Source organism: Pituophis catenifer, unplaced genomic scaffold (assembly GCF_029215685.1).
Source record: "Pituophis catenifer annectens isolate HBS135680 unplaced genomic scaffold, rPitCat1.0.hap2 SCAF_3, whole genome shotgun sequence".
Taxonomy (NCBI): Eukaryota; Metazoa; Chordata; class Lepidosauria; order Squamata; family Colubridae; genus Pituophis; species Pituophis catenifer.
Genome location: NW_027256883.1, coordinates 6,083,485 through 6,103,822, shown reverse-complemented (window position 1 = coordinate 6,103,822; position 20,338 = coordinate 6,083,485). Strand labels below are relative to the sequence as shown.

Genomic DNA, 20,338 nt, shown 5'->3' with positions numbered 1-20,338 from the left:
ATCTGTTCATAAATGACTGATTTGCCAGACATTCAAATGGCTCTCCAGTCCTTTGCAACAGGAGTCTCCAAATTGACAATTTTACGACATGCTAGCTGAGGGATTCTGAGAGTCAAAGTCCACAAGTCGTAAAGTTGGGGATCCTTGCTTTACAAGGAAGTTTGAAAGTGCGTCAGTCTATTTATGCGCAAACCTCCTCCTGCAGGAGTGGGACCAGCCACAGTTGGTGGGGTTGCCAGATGGCACTCAATGTATACAGTCCGTGGCTCAACGATATTTATTAGGTTTATTTCCTGTCATTTCTCCAGGAGCTGAAGGTGGCTTCCGTGGGATTTCCCTTCATATTGTTGGGATCATCTCCAACATCTACTCAGTAGGTTGAGATCGATGGGCCCAAAATCGCCCAATCTCAGCTTACATGGCTGAGAATGGATTTAGACACAGGTTTAAATCTTCCCAAACTTTTCAACTTCAAGAAATCGTGATGGAAGAGCTAATGCGGTTTTTGAATGGATGCACCATTAAAACAGAATAATTAATGTGTAACAATGAGAGGTATCACTGGAAAATAAATATTAAATTTACCACCACAAAGGGGTGGAAGATAAATATTAAATTTTACCAAGATATTTTACACTGAACTATTACCCCCCTGATGATTAACAAAACAGATCATTCATATTCTAGAAACTTTTGGAAATGTAATATAACAACAACAAAAGTGTTTATGCCATATAATTCTCAATGACCCAAGTAGATCGCAAAAGTCTTGGTTTTTTTAGAATCTGGGGCAGTTGTGAAATGTAAAATATGTTACTACCGGTTCTGTGGGCGTGGCTTGGGGGGTTAATGTGACTGGGTGGCCGTGGCCAACTTTTTTTTTTCTTTTACTTTTAAAAGCATTTTTTCTATAACCTCTTCGGCCGAAGAGGTTGTAAAAAAAAATGCTTTTAAAAGCCTCTGATGATCAGGCAACTCAGCTGGGATCGTCAGAGGCTTTTAAAAGCATTTTTTTCCTACAACCTCTTTGGCCGAAGAAGTTGTAGAAAAAATGCTTTTAAAAGCCTCTGACGATCCCAGCTGAGCCGCGCGATCATCAGAGGCTGGGGTTTTTTTACTTTTAAAAGCATTTTTTTCGGCCGAAGAGGTTGTAGAAAAAATGCTTTTAAAAGTTTTTTAAAAAGCCTCTCATGATCGCTCGGCTCAGTTGGGCATGGGGGAGGGCAGGGATTTTTGCTACCGGTTCTCCGAACCACCCACCGCCATCGCTACCGGATCAGTCTATTCGGTCCGAACCGGGAGCATTTCACCCCTGATCTGGGGACAATGTTGTAAAGCTCAACCATTCTGGAAGGCAGTCTATTTTAAAATGAAATCAATTTTAAGGCTGAATTCGCTTTCTTAGCAGATGTCTTTCAGTTAAGTTAAACAGCACCAAAACCATATATCACTACAAAGTATACCAAATTGGCTTTGTTTATGGTGACCGTTGCCAGGATACGTTTAAGTCTTTTACTGGAAATCACAAATAATTCCCTCTTTAATAGAATGCCAAAATAAATTGTAGGATTATGCGTCATTGTCAAAAAATAAAATTTGAAAAAGAAAAACCCTGAAACAGAATTTAATTCAACTTGGGAACCATCCATGGACTGTAATTCTACATATAGACTTGTAATACATATAAAGTTTGGATTTTTTCTTTTTAACAGGTTAAGCTTTTTGCTTGATTTGTTAAATACGGATGTAATCTTTAGGTGACACAGAAACCTTGATTAGCTCTCATTCTGATTTACAATTCATATTGTACTAATTTACTCCCTGATACTAACCTGATTGTTACAACGGTTCTGAAGTCATAAATTATTCAAGATACTTTAAAATGTGGTTCCAATCTTAATACTACGTTGGCATTTCAATTTTTTACAGCTTCCACTTCTTCTTTATTTGCTTTTCTTCCTGGTTCTGCTTTTAAGCATTTACTGCAAAAAAAATTTTTAATGTTTCCATATCGCCTAGTTAGCAAAGCAATCCTTCATATGTTCCCCACCCCTTTCCTTACCTCCCTACAACTATAGGATTGCATCCAGTTCATCAGATGAATGCAGATAATATATATTTTAAAAAAACCTCCGTGATAATAAAATTGATTTGTTAAGTCATCACAAAACACTTCATTCTGTTTCTGTCAAGACCAGAAGACAGATACATCCAGCCAACATTCAAGTGGCTGAACAGAATGAGATCCAGAAACCACGATATTAAAGACCGGAAACAGCGTTTTGATCTGAGAAGGCCAAAGAATTACTCCACTTCTTCTTTTTCATCTTCCATATATCCAATGTGGAAGGGATAACTCAGAATTCAGAAAGATGTTATTACAAAATGCAGATATCTGAAGTGAGGGATCATGAATTGATGGGGCACCATGAATCTGAGCCAAAGAAGACCACTCGCATCATTCAGCAGAAGAGATAGAACAGACAATTGGGTGTACAGATATCTCCTGAACCTCATCCATAAATTTACCGTATTTTTCAGACTATAAGACACACTGGAGTATAAAACGCACCAAGATTTCAAAGAAGAAAACATGAAAAAAATAGTTTTTGGCCTCCGTGCGTCTGGTTTTTGCCCTCCCCAGCCCCCAGGAGCACTCTGCAGGCTTCCCAAACCCTCTGCGTGTCCCATTTTTGCGAAAAACAGGCTCATTTTTGGCAAAAATGGGATGCACGAGGCGGGGTTTCGGGAGGCCAAAAATAGCCGTATTCGGTGTATAAGACACACCGACATTTCCTCCCACTTTTAGGGGGGAAAGTGCATCTTATACTCCAAAAAGTATGGGTAAGTGGCAGAATCCGCCAATCTATTCACAAAAGAGCTATTGTGTGATGGCAACTTGTTGAAGATTGGACCACGTGGGCAGACGCCTACAAGATCAGGGGTGTCAAAGTCGCGTCGTGACGGTGTCACGTGACGGTGTCATGTCCCCTTTGCTAAACTGGGTGTGGGCAGCGCATGATGCATCCAGCTCACGGGCTGCGAGTTTGACAGCCCTGTATCAGGTGGTCCTCTCCTAAACAAATCAGACATTTTGCTTCTCGTTCAAAAGAAAAAAAACCCAGAAAATCCAGTTGCCTCCTGAAAAAGCAGTTTGGAGACAACCATGACCTGGATGACTGAGAATCTCTACAGAAATTAGACGAAGGGGATGACCATTTGCAGATGTAGGTGTCAGGGTTCCAAGTAACAGCCCTAGCGAAAGAAAACTCCAAGGCTTGAGTTTCCTCAAAGTTCCATTTTATATTAGAGATGTCATATTGGCACATCTGGGAAAACCTGAATCTGAAAGCTTCCAGGTTTTCCCCACCCAAAAGAAAGTCCAAGTCCCTGCCCAGCACCCACATGTCCATTGCATGGTCCAATCAAAGCACCGTCCCAACTGGAGATGCCTCCCAGTCACACCCCTCCAGGTGCAGGGCAAAATGTCCTTGACTCCCTGAGAAAGGAATGTTATTATGACTACATATCCCCCATGCTCTACACAATCCCTCCTCCCAATTTTCCACAGAAGTAAATGTGGCAGGTCTGAAAGCCTAATACAAAAGATGGCTTCCAGGCCTGACAGGAGGTCTATTCCCACCTTTGGGTAGGGTCAAGACTTCAAGGTTACACTGTGTTTAGTTTTCCAATGAAATGAACTAATTTCTCTGCATGGCAGCCCTAGCACTGCCATCGATCTGTTAGCTTTTTTTAAAATAATATTTTTGCGTAGGCTTCCTCGATTACCAGCTCCCCTTGTTATTTGTGTTTTGTTTCTACGCTCTTGTAAATTTGAAGCTGTTAGCACAAGGAACAGCATGCGCATATATTTTTAATGAAATAACAGAAAATGTTAAGGCTCCATGAGCAGCAAAGTTGCGAAGTACATAAGAAAAAAAAAGAATGCAAAGGTTTACAGAAGATAATATCAGAATAAAACGAATGGTTCTTTCATAAAATACAGTTCAACACAAAGTTCCCAGCAAAGAAAGATTTGGGAAGTGTGTATGTGTGTGAGGAGCCATTCTCTCTGGGGATATGTGCATTAATGTGTTATCATCCCATGATAAAGCGTAAGTATGGCATCTACAATCACTGATATGCAACACTAATTATAAAGACACACACACATATGTACATATACAGTATATGCATATATTAAAAAAAGGAGTCCCTGCGGATTTTACTCCTCGTCATGGCTGACTCTAGGGGATGGTGCCCATTTCCATTTCAAGGCCATTGAGCCAACGCTGTCCAAAGACATTTCTGTGGTCATGTGACCAGCATAGAGCACTGTTACTTTTGCAGCGAAGTGATACCTATTTATCTACTCGCATTTGCATGCTTTCAAATTGCTAGGTTGGCAGGAGCTGAGGCGAATACGGGAGCTCACCCCATCGCATGGCACTCGGGTCTCGAACTTAAGCTGCCGGCTTTCTAGCCAACAAGCCCAGTGTCTTAACCAATGAGCCACTGTGCCATTATATGTGTGTTTGTGTGTGTTTTCCAAGCAGGACGCTGAACATGGACAGAACCACTAGAAGCTAGTGTCCCCCCACTAAAATGAACAACCACAACATTTCCTCAAAAACTCTGGAGTTGTGTCATCATTTTTTGCTTTATATGATATTATGGAACCAGTGCACAACTTGTAGATATAATATATCTATTGAACAGCCTCCAGATGCAACAAACCCAGATAAATCCACTTGGGTAAGAATGCTCTGTTACACAAAGGCAACTGCACAGCAGCACAACCTCTAACAGCAGTGACTTCCGTGCAAATGCCATAAAACTGAACTATTCACAAGCCTTCGTTTAGCTGAAGTCTCTGGGGACGTCCAAGATATAATTAGCAGTAATCCACCCCTTTCCACAAAGAAAAACTGGATAGTTCTACTGCATTCCATGTCGCTTTTCCTTCACACAGTGGGAAAAAATGCACAACGGAGGGAAAACCAAGCCCTGGTTCTTTTTTTTTTTTTTTATTCAAAAGGGGAAAAAATCATAAAACCCAACTTTAGCGTAAAAAAAAATTCCATCCATGTTGTTGTTGTTGATTGCTTCCTCAGTAAATCTGGGATGGGCACTGAAGCGCATGTGGGTGGGAAATGTTTGAAAATAAAACTCTGCAAAGAAATGGTGAGGGTAGTGATAGTAACACACACAAACAAACGGCCACACACCCACACCATTGATAAGACGACAGACAATTCATTTATGCCAGTGTTTCTCAACCTTGGAAGCTTGAAGATGGGTGGACTTCAACTCCCAGAATCCCCCAGCCAGCGCTGCTGGCTGGGGGATTCTGGGAGTTGAAGTCCACCCATCTTCAAGCTTCCAAGGTTGAGAAACACTGATTTATGCTATCTTTAATACAAAGCTATGTTTCTCAACCTGGACAACTCTTAAGGTGCCTGAACTTCAATTCCCTGGGAGTTGAAATCCGCATACAGGTGGTACTCCATTTACAAAAGTTTGTTTAGTGACCACTCAAAGTTACAACGGCCCTGAAAAAAGTGACTTACGACCGTTTTTCACAGTTACGAACCTCTGCAGCGCCCCCCCCCCATGATCATGTGATCCAAATTCAGACACTTGGCAACTGGTTCATATCTACGACCGTTGGTGCGTTCCCCGGGGTCACGTGATCCACTTTTGCGACCCTCTGACAAGCCAAGTCAAGCTACTACTTCACTACTAGCTACTAGCTGTGTACTAGCTACACAGGCCGCGTACGGGCCACAACAATGGGGAAGCCAGGTTCACTGAAGCACCGGCTTATTACCTTATCAACTGCAAAGATTCACTTAACCACCGAGGCAAGAAAGGTCGTAAAATGGGGGCAAAACTCACTTATCAACTGTCTCGCTTAACGACAAAACATTTGGGCTCAATTGTCATAAATTGAGGACTATCCGTGCTTAAATTCCTGTAGTTGAAAAACACTAATATAGAGAATCAAAGGAAGCTCTTCGGACCCTGATATAACTATGATCTTTGCAATGGTGATCAGTATTAATGTTTTGCTGATTAGAAAGATTTGATGTTCTAGGAATGGCTAGTTACTGTATATATTAATGTGTAAAAGCAAAAAGTGGAGATTGGAGTATGTTTATCTTGTACTGTACTAAGAAGAGTTGGAAGTCAACGCCCCCTTTTCTTTCTTTTGTTCTCTTCCCCCTTGTATCTTACACCCGCTTTTCCTGTTCCCTTTCCTTCCTTTCATTTCCTCTCTTTTTCTTCTCTTCTTTGTATTTTATATAGTCGGAAATAAAAAAAATATATATATTGCAAATAAGATACACTCCAATGAAGATTGATCTGTGCCAGGTTTAAAAAAGCAGGCAACCCATTGGAGAAAATGCACCCTGCCCCAAATCATCTCTCGCTTCCTTTTGAGGCCTGAACCGAACTCAGTATTTTTATTGATGTGCTGACTTAAGTCAATGCCTCCCCCTCCTCTCCATAAGGAGAGAATGGAAATTAAGGTTTAAGGAAATACGCTAAGCATCTTTTAGGCTTTGAAAATGTTCCTTTCTGGTTTTGGCTGCTGCTGGGAAACATGTCTTGCTTCTACAGTTTAAGAGGGAAGTTCAACCCCAGCATTGGCAGGACAGCAACCTGATGAGCAGCACGAGCCCCAAATACTACTGTAATGCTCTCTACATGGGGCTCCCCTTGAGGAGCACCCAGAGGCTCCAACTGGTGCAGAGTGCGGCCGCACAGGTGGTTATGGGAGCAACATGGCGCTCCCGTGTGAGACCTCTCCTGCGCGAGCTGCACTGGCTCCCGGTGGTCTTCTGGGTGCGCTTCAAGGTTTTGGTTACCACCTTTAGAGCGCTCCATGGCTTAGGACCTGGTTATTTACGGGACCGCCTACTACCACAAACAGCCTCCCACCGGCCGGTACACTATCATAGACAGGGGCTCCTCCGGGTGCCGTCAGCTAAACAATGTCGACTGGCGGCCCCCAGGGGAAGGGCCTTCTCTGTGGGGGCACCCACTATCTGGAACGAGCTCCCCCCAGAGATACGGAGGATCCCGGATCTGCGCACTTTCCGCCGTGCTCTTAAGACTCTCCTATTCCAGCAAGCCGGCCTGGCCTAATTTTCTCCCCTGTTTTAAAATTCTTTTAAATCGAAATTTTAATCTGTTTTAAATTATTGGGATTTTTAATTGTCTCGGGCTAAATTATTTAATCTGGTTTTAATTATGTCTTTTAACTTTTGTATCTATGTATTTTATTTTGTGCCTGTTCACCGCCCTGAGTCCTTCGGGAGTAGGGCGGTATATAAATCTAATAAAACAAAACAAACAAACAAAATAAATGACTCTGCTTGAAGCGCCACTGATATTAACATTTTTCCCCCCTTGGGGGAAACATTTATTCCAAACAGCATAGCCCAGTGTGCTGAGAGCATTGACTGCACAATAGCAACAGCACTTAAGACTTATATACTTATATTCACAGTGCTTTACAGCCCCTCTCTAAGCAGTTTACAGAGTCAGCCTCTTGCCCCCAACAATCCTCATTTTACTGACCTCGGAAGGATGGAAAGCTGAGTCAACCTTGTGCCGGCCCGGATCAAACTGCCGAACTGCTGGCAGCCGGCAGTCGGAGGAAGTAGCCTGCAGTACTACATTCTAACTACTGCACCATCACAGCTCCTAGGCCGGCATGAATGTGGTACAGTTGTCAGAAAATATGCATATCCTATTAAAGTCCGCATACAGGGACCCCAGGAGCTTCCATGAAACACTTGTTCTGTCCCCAACCCCACACACACACACCAACAGACGTTCAGGAGTTAAAGACCAAACCAGCCAGCAAAATCCTTTTCCTTATGATAACAGAACTTGGCAACAACCTAGTGGCTGCCTGCCAAGAGTTTATTATTTACGAAGAGGAGAGATAACTTCTCCCCACTCCTGGTACATCAAAAGAAACAGCTCAATAATTATGGAGTCAATCAAGTCCAGAGATACTTCCAGCAAAGTCTTATAGCAAAAGTCCGGCAATGCAGAATGGCGTGGAAGCTTTCAGCTTTGTTCGTCACAAGGTTTGACTGGCCACCACACTCCCTTTTATATCCTGTGGGGTGTGGTCCAGTGACTCAGCCTAATCTCGGGCACGCCCTTTCTTCTGTTGCGCGCACTTATCTCTGCGACGCTGGCGTGGGTCCAGCCAAGACTCATTACCCTCATCACTGTCCATCTGTGGCTGCGTGGACGTGCTTGGCCCTGGCCCTATCTCTTGGCCTTCGCGGACACCAAAGGCATTGCCAGAGAGGAGGGTCCTGGAGAGGGAGGCCTTGCCAACTCCTCCTCTTCACTCTCGGAGTCCTCTCCTGCCGATGACACAGGCTCCGGTAACGGAGCCACAACAACACTCTGGCTGACACCGCGCCTTTGTAAAAACAGATAGTCCTCGACTTACGACCGGTTGCTTAGCGACTAAGGTTCTGATGGGCTCGCGGGATTCGAAGCATTGAAAGTCATCGTCCCATGTCCCCCCCCACTCCCGTCCCATGACTACCCCTCCAGTGCCTGGCAACCAGGACACGTTTACAGTCGTTCGCAGTGTCCTGCGACCGTGTTTTAGCATAAAAACCAAGAGTTACTTCCACGTTTTCAGCAAAACCAGCACCCTGGCACACCAATGGTTTACTTAACGGCAGCAATTGTTCCCTTAATGTGTCCGTGTTTGTTTAACGACCACCGCAAAGAAGATCCTAAAATCAGGACAGTCGTGTGAACGAAACCGCTTTACGACCATCACAACTTACAGCCATAAAAGGGAGGACCGAAGACTATTTTCACTCCATTTGATTATGTATTAATCCTGAAAGTAAAAGTGAATGCATCCTGGCCAATCACAAAAGCAGCAAACCGAAGAGATTATATGAGGTTAGGAGAGATTAAGAAAAATCGTATACAGGCAGTCCTCGATTTACAACAGTTCACTTAGTGACCGTTTGAAGTTACAATGAAAAAAAAATGACTTATGACCATTTGTCACACTTATGACCTTTGCAGCATCCCCATCGTCACATATGATTTACATTTGGATGCTTGACAACTGACTCATATTTATGACTGTCTCAGTGACCTTCTGATAAGCAAGATCAGTGGGAAAACCAGACTCACTTAACAACTGTGTTACTAATTTAACAACTGCAGTGATTCACTGAACAAATGTGGCAAGGAAACTCGTAAAATGGGCCCAAAATTCAACTGAACAAATTTCTCACTTAGCAACATAAATGTTGGGCTCAATTGTGGTTGCTATTGCTTAGCGCATTGTAAGCCGCCCTGAGTCTCCGGAGAAGGGCGGCATATAAATCAAATAAAAAAAAAAAAGTTGAGGACTATGTGTAATGGATTTCTTGTCATGTCTCAGCTGGATCTTCTATATAATATCATGGGGGAACTTTTCAAAAGAAGTCACAGCTGGGGGGGGGGGGGAAGAGAAACCAATGCAGTTCAGCAGGATGGCAACCAATGTATTATTGTGTATAAAAGGGCAACAATATATTGTCACTTCACTTCCCAAAAAGTAAACTGGGAAAAAAAGTGCTTGAAAAACAATTTTATGAAAACCCGTTGGGAAATTACATTGGCTCTGCCTTTATTTATTTTTATAGGCAATAATATGTCGAACCTTTGGAATAAAATCTTGTTTCTCCCCCCCCCCCCCAAAAAAAATATTTCTAGCCGGTTTTAAAATGGAATTTTACACCAAGTTGTTCAAAGAACTGGCAAATACCACTTTCACTGTTTCTGCACAATTTGTACCTCGGTGGCACAACAACAGATTGGAACATCTGGAATGAACTTTCTGGATATAAAAAATACAACAACTGGTGTGTGTGTGTATTTGTGTACACGTACGTTAAGTACTGAACAAACAATTCCCTTTATTTCCCCTTTAGAGCAAGATGTTTCTTTTTTTTTAAATAGAGCAGTTATGTCAAAAGCTCACAGACCAGTTAGGAGTTGAGGTGCCTGTTCCATTTTCCTTCAAAAAGGGAAGAGACGGTCAAAAGATAGTTCAGAATAATTTCATCCAGAATAGTTGCAGCTGCTTATTTTCCCCCTTGGGGGAAAAACAACATTGTTTTGTCCTTATTTGGTAGCCTTCAAGGAAGTGTGCAAGCACAGACTTCATGAAAACAAAATCTGCATGTCCCGCTGTTTCGCAGACTAGATAGCAATGCTTTACTTGGGAAAAGATTAATTATTCAGAGGCATTAGCTACAGGGAGAGATAAAGAGATCATAGAGAGATAAAGAGCTGAAATTTTACATTATAGCTGACAATTTCAACATTTTTTTTAAAAAAAAGAAAATCATACCATTGCAGATGTATTATTCAGTCTGTGAAGAGTTTATTGGTTTGGATAGTGCTAATCCCAGCCTGAAACTCAGCCCGACAAAATATAGTCATCCAAGCTCTAAGCTTAATCATGTTTTGAGGGAGCCACAATAACACTTAGACTTATATGCCGCTTCACGGTGTTTTACAGCCGTCTCTAAGCAGTTTACAGAGTCAGCATATTGCCCCCAACAATTTGGGTCCTCATTTTACCCACCTCAAAAGGATGGAAGGCTGAGTCAACCTTGAGCCTAGTGAGGTTTGAACTGCCAAATTTGCAGTCAGCCGGCAGTCAGCAGAAGTGGCCTGCAGTACTGCACTCTAACCACTGCGCCATCATGGCTCGCAAAACATAAAAATAAGCCTCTTGACTTAAAGAAGGCATCTTTTTGCTTAAGTATCTATATATACAGGTACTTCCATCCTTCCGAAGTCGTTAAAATGAGGACCCAGATTGTTGGGGACAACAGGCTGACCGATGCTGATGTTGTAACTGCTCAGAGAGTGCTGTAAACAGGGGTAGGTTTTAAATTTATTTACTACCGGTTCTGTGGGCGTGGCTTATTTTGTGGGCGTGGCTTGATGATCATGTGACAATTCTTTAGGATTTAGCAGAGGTACTGGTTTACCAGGCTTTTAACTGCTTGCAGAGATGTACCGGTCTACTCATTTTGTTTTTGGAGGCACTGGTCTACCCATTTATTTTTGCAGGCACTGGTCTACTCATTTGTTTTCTTTTACCACTCATTAGGTGTAGGGCGGCCCTTTGAAGCCCTGCGGCAAGAGTTTAAACAGCTAGTTTCCCTCTAGACAATAGCTGGGACTCAGGAGGCAGCAACAGATTGGGGGTGGGGCCAAATAAAAGGTAAGAATAATGCAGGGGGGGTGGGGGGACCCGAACCGGTTCGGTGACGTCATATCGTCACTGCTACCGGCTCGGCTGAACCGGGCCGAACCGGGAGGAACCCACCACTGGCTGTAAAGCAGGGGTCTCCAACCTTGGCAACTTTAAGACTTGTGGACTTCAACTCCCAGAGTTCCTCAGCCAGCAAAGTTGCCATGGTTGGAGACCCCTGCTGTAAAGCATTGTGGAGCAGTATATGAGTGTGACTGCTGCCCCTCAACTTACGACCATTTTTAACGACCGTTTGAAGTTGTGACAGCACTGACAAAAGTGCCTTGTGACCCCTCCTTAAAGTTACAACCGTCTCACCGCCAGTCACATGATCAACGAAGATTGAGGTGGACTTTTAATAGTAACCGCCCCTCTTGGCGGGAGTTGGACGGTTCCAAAATGTGAAAAATAAATACAGGGGAAAAAAATAAATATCTGAAGGGAATATTTAAGGGCTGTACTGGTGGGAAAATTAGCCAGCATTTAATGGAAATAGGAACTCTGTTTTCTTATTATTATCTGAGAATATAAGAGGAAAAGAGCTTGTTATAATTGCAACAAGGAAACAAAAAAAAAAAAAAAAAATGTACCAGAAATCTCTCCTCCTTTTCCAACCATCTCTGGTCTTCCTCCATTTCTTGTTGCTGTCGTATCAATCTCTCTTCCATTAGATGTGCTGGTAGGACCTGTCCCATCCCGCGCATATCCAAACTGCCAGAATCCTACAAAGCAGGGCGGGCGAACAGAAAAGAGGTAAGCTAAAATGTTAAGCTCCCATCATTTTTATTTTAATGTGATTGTCATCAATACAGATCCTGCTTTTCTTTTTAAAGCGGAAAAAAAACATATTTTTCGGACTATAAGACGCATCTAAATTTAGAAGAGGAAAACAACAAAAAAAAGGTTTTTGGCCTCCCTTTTTTCGGCCCTTTTCCAGCCCGTTTTCGGGGCTTTTTTTGGCCCGTTTTTTCCAAAAACACGGGCTGAAAAAAGCCCCCAAAACAGACCGAAAAAAGCCTCGAAAACGGGCCGAAAAAAGCCTCAAAAACGGGCCCAAAAAAGGCCTGAAAAGGTCTGAAAACGGCGCGTGCGGAGGCCAAAAAACGGCTGGCGGGTGGGCGGGGGGTTTGGCAATATTTGGTCTATAAAATGCACAGACATTTTCACCCCCCTTTGGGAGACAAAAAAGTGTGTCTTATAGGCTGAAAAATACGGTATATGTACACTGGTTTACTGGGCTAAAGGATAAATGACAGAAAGCAATATAGTACTAATGATCCAATATGTTTAGCTTTGGTTATAAGAAAATACAGAATAAGAGTTGGAAGGGACCTTGGAGATCTTCTAGTCCAACCCCTTTCTCAAGCAGGAGACCCTATAGACCCACAGGTGCACACGTAGCCATATTGGTGGGCATGTGAGCTCAGCTCCAGTGCGCATGCGTGCACCGGCCAGCTGATTTTCGGGCTTTCTGGTCTCACTAGAAGTAGGGAAACAGGCTGTTTCCTGCCTCTGGAGGGCCTCGGGGGGGGGGGGGCTGTTTTTCTCTCTCCCCAGGCTCCATAGCCTTTCTAGGAGTCTGGGGAAGGCAAAAACGGCCTTTCACGTGCCAGGAGCAGGGGGAGCGGGGGGAGGTCGCACATGCATGCACAGGGGCAGGGCACAAAGAATTATGGGTGTGGGCACTTGCACATGTGACACCCCCCTCCCCGCACTCCCCCTGCTCCTGGCACGCGATTGCAAAAAGTTTAGCCAACACTGCCCTCTACCATTCCACACAAGTGGCTGTCCAGTCTCTTCTTAAAAACCTCCAGTGATGAAGGACCCACAACATCTGAAGGCAAACTGTTCCACTGGTTAATTGTCCTCACTGTTTAGGAAGTTCCTCCTTCATTCCAGGCTGCTTCTCTCCTTGACTACTTTCCATCCACTGTTTCTTTTCCTGCCCTCTGGTGCTTTGGAGAATAGGTTGACCCCCCTCTTCTCTGGGACAGTCCTTCAAATATTGGGAAACTACTATCATGAAACCCCCTAAACCTCTTCATTAAACTAGACATACCCAGTTCCAGCAACCGTTCTTTACGTGTTTTAGTCTCCAGTCCCCTGATCCTCTTTGTTGCTCTTCTCTGCACTCTTTCCAGAATCTCAACATCTTTTTTTATATCGTGGCAACCAAAATTGGACACAGTGTTCCAAGTGTGGTTTTACCAGTGCAGTATAAAGTGCTACTAGCTTTCAGATTAAAAACAAACATTGTCAGGAAATCAAAACTTCTCTAACCTAATTCAGTACTCACTTCAGTAGTTAATGAATGCCAAGGATTTAAAAGCAGGTTGTCAGCACTTCAAGCTGCATTTACTCTAGTGCTGACATAAGAAGGAAAAGCGGAGGCGTCTGGAAAGGGACGTTTGACTTTTCACCTACTTATTTTCCCTGGAGATAATATCCCCTAAGAGATGGGATGGGAGGGGGGAAATTCCTTTGAGCTGGAGCGGTAGATTAGGGGTAGAATGACTTGGAAGATGGCCAATGAGTGCAGGGGAGTGGGGAACGGAAAGGGAGGGTTTTGGGTCTGGAAGTCAGTGTTGGCTTCGATGGAGTCGGATTTTAGAATGTCGTGCTTAATAAATAGGAGTTTTCCTTCAAAGACTTTGTTTGAAATGCAATTTATAAGATGACCTCGAAACCTGACACAGGTTTGGGTAACAGAAAAGTTTCATCACGCAGAAAATATGCTTCACAAAGTTAAAAACAGAGACTTTTAAGGTAAAGAATGGTTGGAGGTTTCACCTAACATTGGACTTCTTTGTATTAGGAAAACCACAGTGACTCAAGTAACAATTAAGTCAATGCTTAATTGTGATCCAGTGTTCCCAAGACTGGCACCCCTTGATATCTTGACAAAAAAATTCCAAAATTGCCAGACAGTATGACTGATTATTGAGAGCTCTAGCACGGATGTATCTCAAGGTCATGAAGTTGTGAAGTTGGCTCCACACCAACACACACATCTATCTACTTGAATGAAGTTTTTGTGGGGGCTCCCCAAACAACCCTTCTTCCTCAGCAAAGAAGAATTCCCATATAGATCATGGATGATCAGCAAATGTTTCAAATACTTTCTGCTGATCATCATTCATATATAAAGCAGGGATGTATGTAAGTATCCCAGAATGCCTCTTTGTGGTGATATGTGTTTATTATGTGGTATGACAAATTATGGAAAAAAGAAGCGACATTGAATTTAGAGATGAAACAGGTGAAAAACGTATAAGAAGTACCGTACTTTTTGGAGTATAAAACACACTTCCGCCCCTCCCCCCCAAAAAGAGGGTGGAAATGTCGATGCGTCTTATACACCGAATACAGCCATTTTCAGTCTCCCAAAACCCCGCCCTACATGTCCCGTTTTCACAAATTTCCAAAATTATACTCCGGTCACAAAAACGGGACACGCAGAATGTTTGGGAGGCCTGCAGAGTGCTCCTGGGGGCTAGAGAAGGCAAAAATGGGATGCGGGGGGGCGGGGGGTTTGGGAGGACAAAAATGGTATGCGCAGAGGGTTTGGGAGGCCTGCAGAGTGCTCCTGGGGTCGGGGAGGGCAAAAACCGGATGCACGGAGGCCAAAAACTTGTTTTCCTCTTCGAAATCTTGGTGCGTCTTATACTCCGGTGCGTCTTATAGTCCGAAAAATACACTAAATTTTCTTTCTCTCTCACTTGCTTATGTGAGTGTGTGTATGCGTGCATACAAACCTCCACGTGAGTCTTTATCCTGCAGAAAAGAAGATGCCAGAAAGACATACAAACTGTATGCTAAGATGGATGTCCATCTTACTCACACTTTGAGAAACATCTGTAATAGTTTTCTTTCAAATATTTTTCTTTATTATATCTCTCGGCTAAAAAATGGCATTCGAGGAAGCAATAAAATACAGATATTTTTCTTTAAACCCTATCTGGTTTTAATTATATTTTAAGACCTGTGAAGGGGATAGCCAACTTAAATGCAGGGTTGTGTTTCTTTCTTTCTACTTTGACATTTGCAGAAAGCACAAGAGTCCTTCGGGAGTAGGGCGGTATAGAAATTCAATAAAATAAAATAAATAATAAATAAATAAAAGAAGTAACCACAGTCACCTGACTAAACTTTCTGTCGAATAGAATAGAATAGAATAGAATAGAATAGAATAGAATAGAATAGAATAGAATAGAATAGAATAGAATAGAATAGAATAGAATAGAATAGAATAGAACACGGAATAGGATATAATGCTGAGTAGAGTAGAGTAGAGTAGAGTAGAGTAGAGTAGAGTAGAGTAGAATAGAATAGAATAGAATAGAATAGAATAGAATAGAATAGAATAGAATAGAATAGAATAGAATAGAATAGAATAGAATAGAACAGAACAGAAATCTTTATTGGCCAAGTGTGACTGGATACACAAGGAATTTGTCTTGGTGCATACGCTCTCAGTGTACATAAAAGAAAAGATACGCTCGTCAAGAATCATCGTCATAGGGAAACAGTCAATATAAATCTTAAGGATACCAGCAAGTATGTTTAAACGCTAATCGGTGCCTGAAAGAAGTTCTACCCTACTGGCAACACAATACAAATGGAGATACTCGTTTTCTTTGATGGCAGCAACAGTGACAGACAAACAGAAAGGATCTTAACCACCACACCTATCTGCTTGAGATAATGTTGTTCGAAGTGGCCCCTGTCAACCCTGAAGCTGACCTGGCCGAAGCCATCTTGGAGCTTCAGTGTTGCCACACTGGAGCTGAGGGATAGGGAGGGTGGGGGGACTAGAGATAGCTGGGGTTTTGTAGCCAAAACAAAATACTTTCTCTTGGGAAGCAAGGACATTCTCACACCTGGTCAGAGGAAGGAGGAGTGATGTCACCAGGCAGTGCCTTGATTGGACCATGTGACTGACTGATTGCGGTTTGAGGGAAAACTTCTTTTTTTAATTAGGTGAAACCCGCGGGAACCTTCAGAGTCGGTTTTCACCAGATCTGTGCCAATATGATATATCCAATAAAGCTATTCTTTGAGGAATCTACCTGCCTCCGAGTTTTGCTTGCTATGGGTCTATTATTTGGAACCCTGACAGCCTCACCCCAATTTCTGCAATGGTTTATATAAAGCATAACCAACTGCATCCAGGAATGGTCCAATAGCTGAAGAAATAATTACGACAAAAGAGTCACACACTAATCCCAAGTCAATAATACATATCCGGAACAGCTGAAGTTTCAAAATACATTAGAAACTATGCAGAAACAATTCAACAGGAAGGATCGTTAAACAAAGCTCTCATCATCGCCCGTTACATGGTGGAATCAAAGCTACTGGTTACCCCATCAGCCATCCAACATCTGCTTTCATAATCCACACAAAGGCCTAACACACTTGTGATAAATCTCACCTGTCCATGTTTTCAGAGCAAGGATGGGCAACTAGGGCCCCTTTTATGACCTGTGGACTTCAACTAGTAGAATTCCTGAGCCAGATGTGAAGTCGACAGGTCCTCGAAGGGCCATAGCTGCCCACCTCTGCCAACTTATATGCTTACATCACTGCTACAGTAAAGCTTCTATGAATTCTAGCATTGTGGCTCGCCATCGGCCAGCAGAGTCAGACAGTGAGGAGGTTGGGGACGAACAAGGGCCAGTCCTGGGGGCTGGGGAAAGCTCGGATGAGGGCTCTGCGTCGGAGGCAGAGAGGGAGATAGACAGCAGTGAGGCAGAGGAACAGCTGGAGCCCATTCCCAGTGTGCGCATGCGCAGAGCTGCCAGAAGACAAGAACAACTGAGAAAGCAGGGTCGACTTGGGAGTAAAGCCATGTCTTGGAGATGATTGGCCCCTCCCCTAGGAAACAAAAGAGGAGTGAATGGGAAGGGGGCTTTTGCAGGAAACAATTCGTTCATTCGGTCATTTCAAGAGTGGAAAAGTTCTGTTCGTGACTCTAAGAGACTCTGTGCCACATTTTGCCTTACTCTGCATTTGGAAACAAGTTACGTGGCAGCTTGCCAAGCGAGATAAGGTGTGTTGATAAATATTCCTTTGAAAAACTGTTTGGATAAGCCTTGCTGACTGTGAATGAACGTAATTCACAGTCGTGTAAATAAAAGAGGTTTTGTCGGGACCAAAACTCTGCTTCCTGCTTTTTAAGGGAGCCTAAGTCAGAACATCTAGTGAATTCTAGCTTCTGTTCAATCACGCTAATTCCAAATTTGCCATTAACATAATTTCCCTCCTTTTCACTGCCGCCAACATCATTTTAGCTTCAAAATGTTTTGGGTTGTGTGCAGTGGAGTGATCCAGTGGACATCTCTGAATGTCAAGTACACCTGTCAATCATAAGTGCTAATAGAAAGGCATTCAGATCATCAAATGTTTGGGAGTTGGGCAACCTTACTGGTCTTGAATCTTTGCACAAGTTGTAAGCCATGCCAATTCTAGCAGAACTGTAAAAATTTCCTCCTATCTGGATTACAATAATCTACCAAACAGAAATAAAACTAAAACTATATCCTGCCAAACGAGGCCACAAATATCAGTAATGACTTACCCACACTTGCCCCGGAAGTCATGACCTCTCAACACTGTCTCAAAATTTTTAAGTGGATGAATAATGAGCCACAGGAATAACAGAATAACAGGGACTTTGTGGGTCATCTAGGCCACCCTCCTGCTCAAGCAGGAGACCCTATGCCATTTCTGACCAGTGGCCGTCCTGTCACTTCTTGAAAGCCACCAGTGATGAAGCACCCACAATGTCTGAGGGCACGCTGTTCCCTTGGCTGTTAAATTATTCCTAAATAGCTCTTTGACATGGGCTAACTTGACTTCACAGGAAGTATCCATGAGCAGACCCATCTAAACTTCATCAGGAAGATTAACCGACAAATCTAGGTGGTCTTTCAATTCCCCCATGATATTTAAGGAATATAACATATGCATCAGCACAGAGACACATCAAAAAGAGGGAGGGGAAGAAATGGTCTGTGAAATAACTAGGTGGAAATTACCTCCATGTTGGGTTGCCACATGGATATTTCTTGAGACCGATGGTTCCAGGAATCTGTCTGATCCAAAAGAGAGGCTTGTCCTGGATAAATGCTACCTGCCAGGGTTGGAATTCCATGGGAACCGGGATAGCCTGAAACCTACCAAAAGATACAGACAAATCCTTCAGGACGCCGTGAAGTCTTACATCAGCCTTACATCCCATGCTGTAGGAATTTATAAATAAAGGCAGTGGGCGGGAGAGGTATGGAAAAATAATTGGGGGTGGGGAGATAATGGGCATTGTTGCTTGCAATAAAAATGTGACGTATGTATCTAATCATGCATCCAATACTTAGCCTGGTGTTAACCAATCATTAATTTCCTGAGAATAAAAATGACTGGATTTGTTTTTAATTTATTTTATTCAGCTTATCTGCTGCTCCAAATTTCAGCCAACTCTGAATGGCTTACAATCCCTACCATACACAGACAAGATTAAAACAGCAAAAAAAAAAGAGTAGCTTGGTTTCCTGAATCCTAAATGTGTTGGGATGTATTTTCCCTGAAGATGCTGTTCCAGAGAAAGGGGACCAAGATCAAGGAGGCTTATCTTCAATGGCATTCTCAAGAGAAGGAATCCAGAGGCAGCCCATTTTTTTTCTGATTTAACTGGAAGGCAGAAACTCCTGGGAGCAAGAATTCTGTAGATATCTAAGTCCTGAGAAATGAAGGGTTTTAAAGGTGACAATGCACATCTTGAGGCCTGCTAATACCTAACTGTAGTATCCTACACTAGCTATAGCTTCTAAGAATAGAATCAGAAGAGCTGGAAGAGACTTTGGAGTCTTCTAGTCTTCCTGCTCAAGCAGGAAACACTATGCTATTTCTATTTCCTTCTCAAGCAGGAAACACTATGCTATTTTAGCACTATGCTAAAAAAGAGCCTCAATGGTGCAGCGGACTAAAGTGCTGTTAAGTACTAGCACTTAGCTGCCAGCTGCCTGCAATTAGTGCAAGTTTGAATCTCACCAGGCTCAAGGTTGACTCAGCTTTCCATCCTTTCGAGGTAGGTAAATTGAAGACCCAGATTGTGGGGGCAATAAGCCAACTTTGTATAGAACAACACCGCTTGGGGGGGCCAAAAGCCCTAATAAGCAGGTATATACAAAAAAATATGCAGGCTATTGCTATAATGCATTGTAAGCCGCCCTGAGTCTTTATTTATTTTTTATTTTATTTTACTTCAAATTTATATGCCGCCCTTCTCCCTAGGGACTCAGGGTGGTGTACAGCCAAATAAAAACACATAATAAATACATTAAGAACAGATTAAAAGGAAATATCTCAATTTGGCCCAAAATTTAAAAAGACAAACAAATTTAAAATCATCTAAAAAATTTGTTAGGCCAGCCCAGCTTGTTGGGAGTCTACGGAGAAGGGCAGCATATAAATTGAACTAATAAATAAATTGGACTAATAAATTTCAGACAAGTGACTGTCCAGTCTTTTCTTAAAATCCTCCAGTGATGAAGCTCCTACAACTTCTGAAGGCAAAGCTGTTCCATTGGTTGATTGTTCTCACTGTTAGGAAGTTTCTCCTTCGTTCTAGGTTGCTTCTCTCCTCGACTACCTTCTACCGATTGTTTCTTGTCCTGCCTTCTGGTGCTTTGGGAAATAATTTGACCCCTTCTTCTTTGGGGCAACCCCTCCAATACTGGAAGACTGCTATCATGTTACCCCTAGTCCTTCTTTTCTCTAGACTGGCCATACCCAAATCCTGCAACCGATCTTTGTATGTTTTAGTCTCCAGGCCTTAAATCACTTTAGTTGCTCTTCTCTTCCCTTTTTCCAAAGTCTCAACATCTTTTTTGGTAAAGTGGTGACCCAAACTGGATGCAGTATTCCAGGTGTGGCCTTACTAAGGATTGTTTACACAACCGAGGATTGTATTAGCTTTTTTGGCTGCTGCCACACATTGCTGGCTCATGTTTGACCGTACACTAG

The 20,338-nt window shown here is 42.8% G+C and overlaps 1 protein-coding gene across 7 annotated transcripts in view; it reads right to left on the bottom strand.

Annotated features, from left to right (window-relative positions):
• Positions 1 to 20,338, bottom strand: part of PTK2 (protein tyrosine kinase 2) — a 242,743-nt gene that overhangs the window by 21,425 nt on the left and 200,980 nt on the right. For 4 of the 7 annotated variants that reach the window (XM_070940302.1, XM_070940304.1, XM_070940308.1 and 1 more), the window contains 2 exons: positions 18,355 to 18,492; positions 11,905 to 12,036 (listed from right to left, as the gene is read on the bottom strand). In XM_070940302.1, coding sequence (XP_070796403.1) covers positions 11,905 to 12,036; positions 18,355 to 18,492 — 270 coding nt within the window. The remainder of the gene's footprint in view (positions 1 to 11,904; positions 12,037 to 18,354; positions 18,493 to 20,338) is intronic. The other 3 variants (XM_070940306.1, XM_070940307.1, XM_070940305.1) reach the window with 2 other exon arrangements.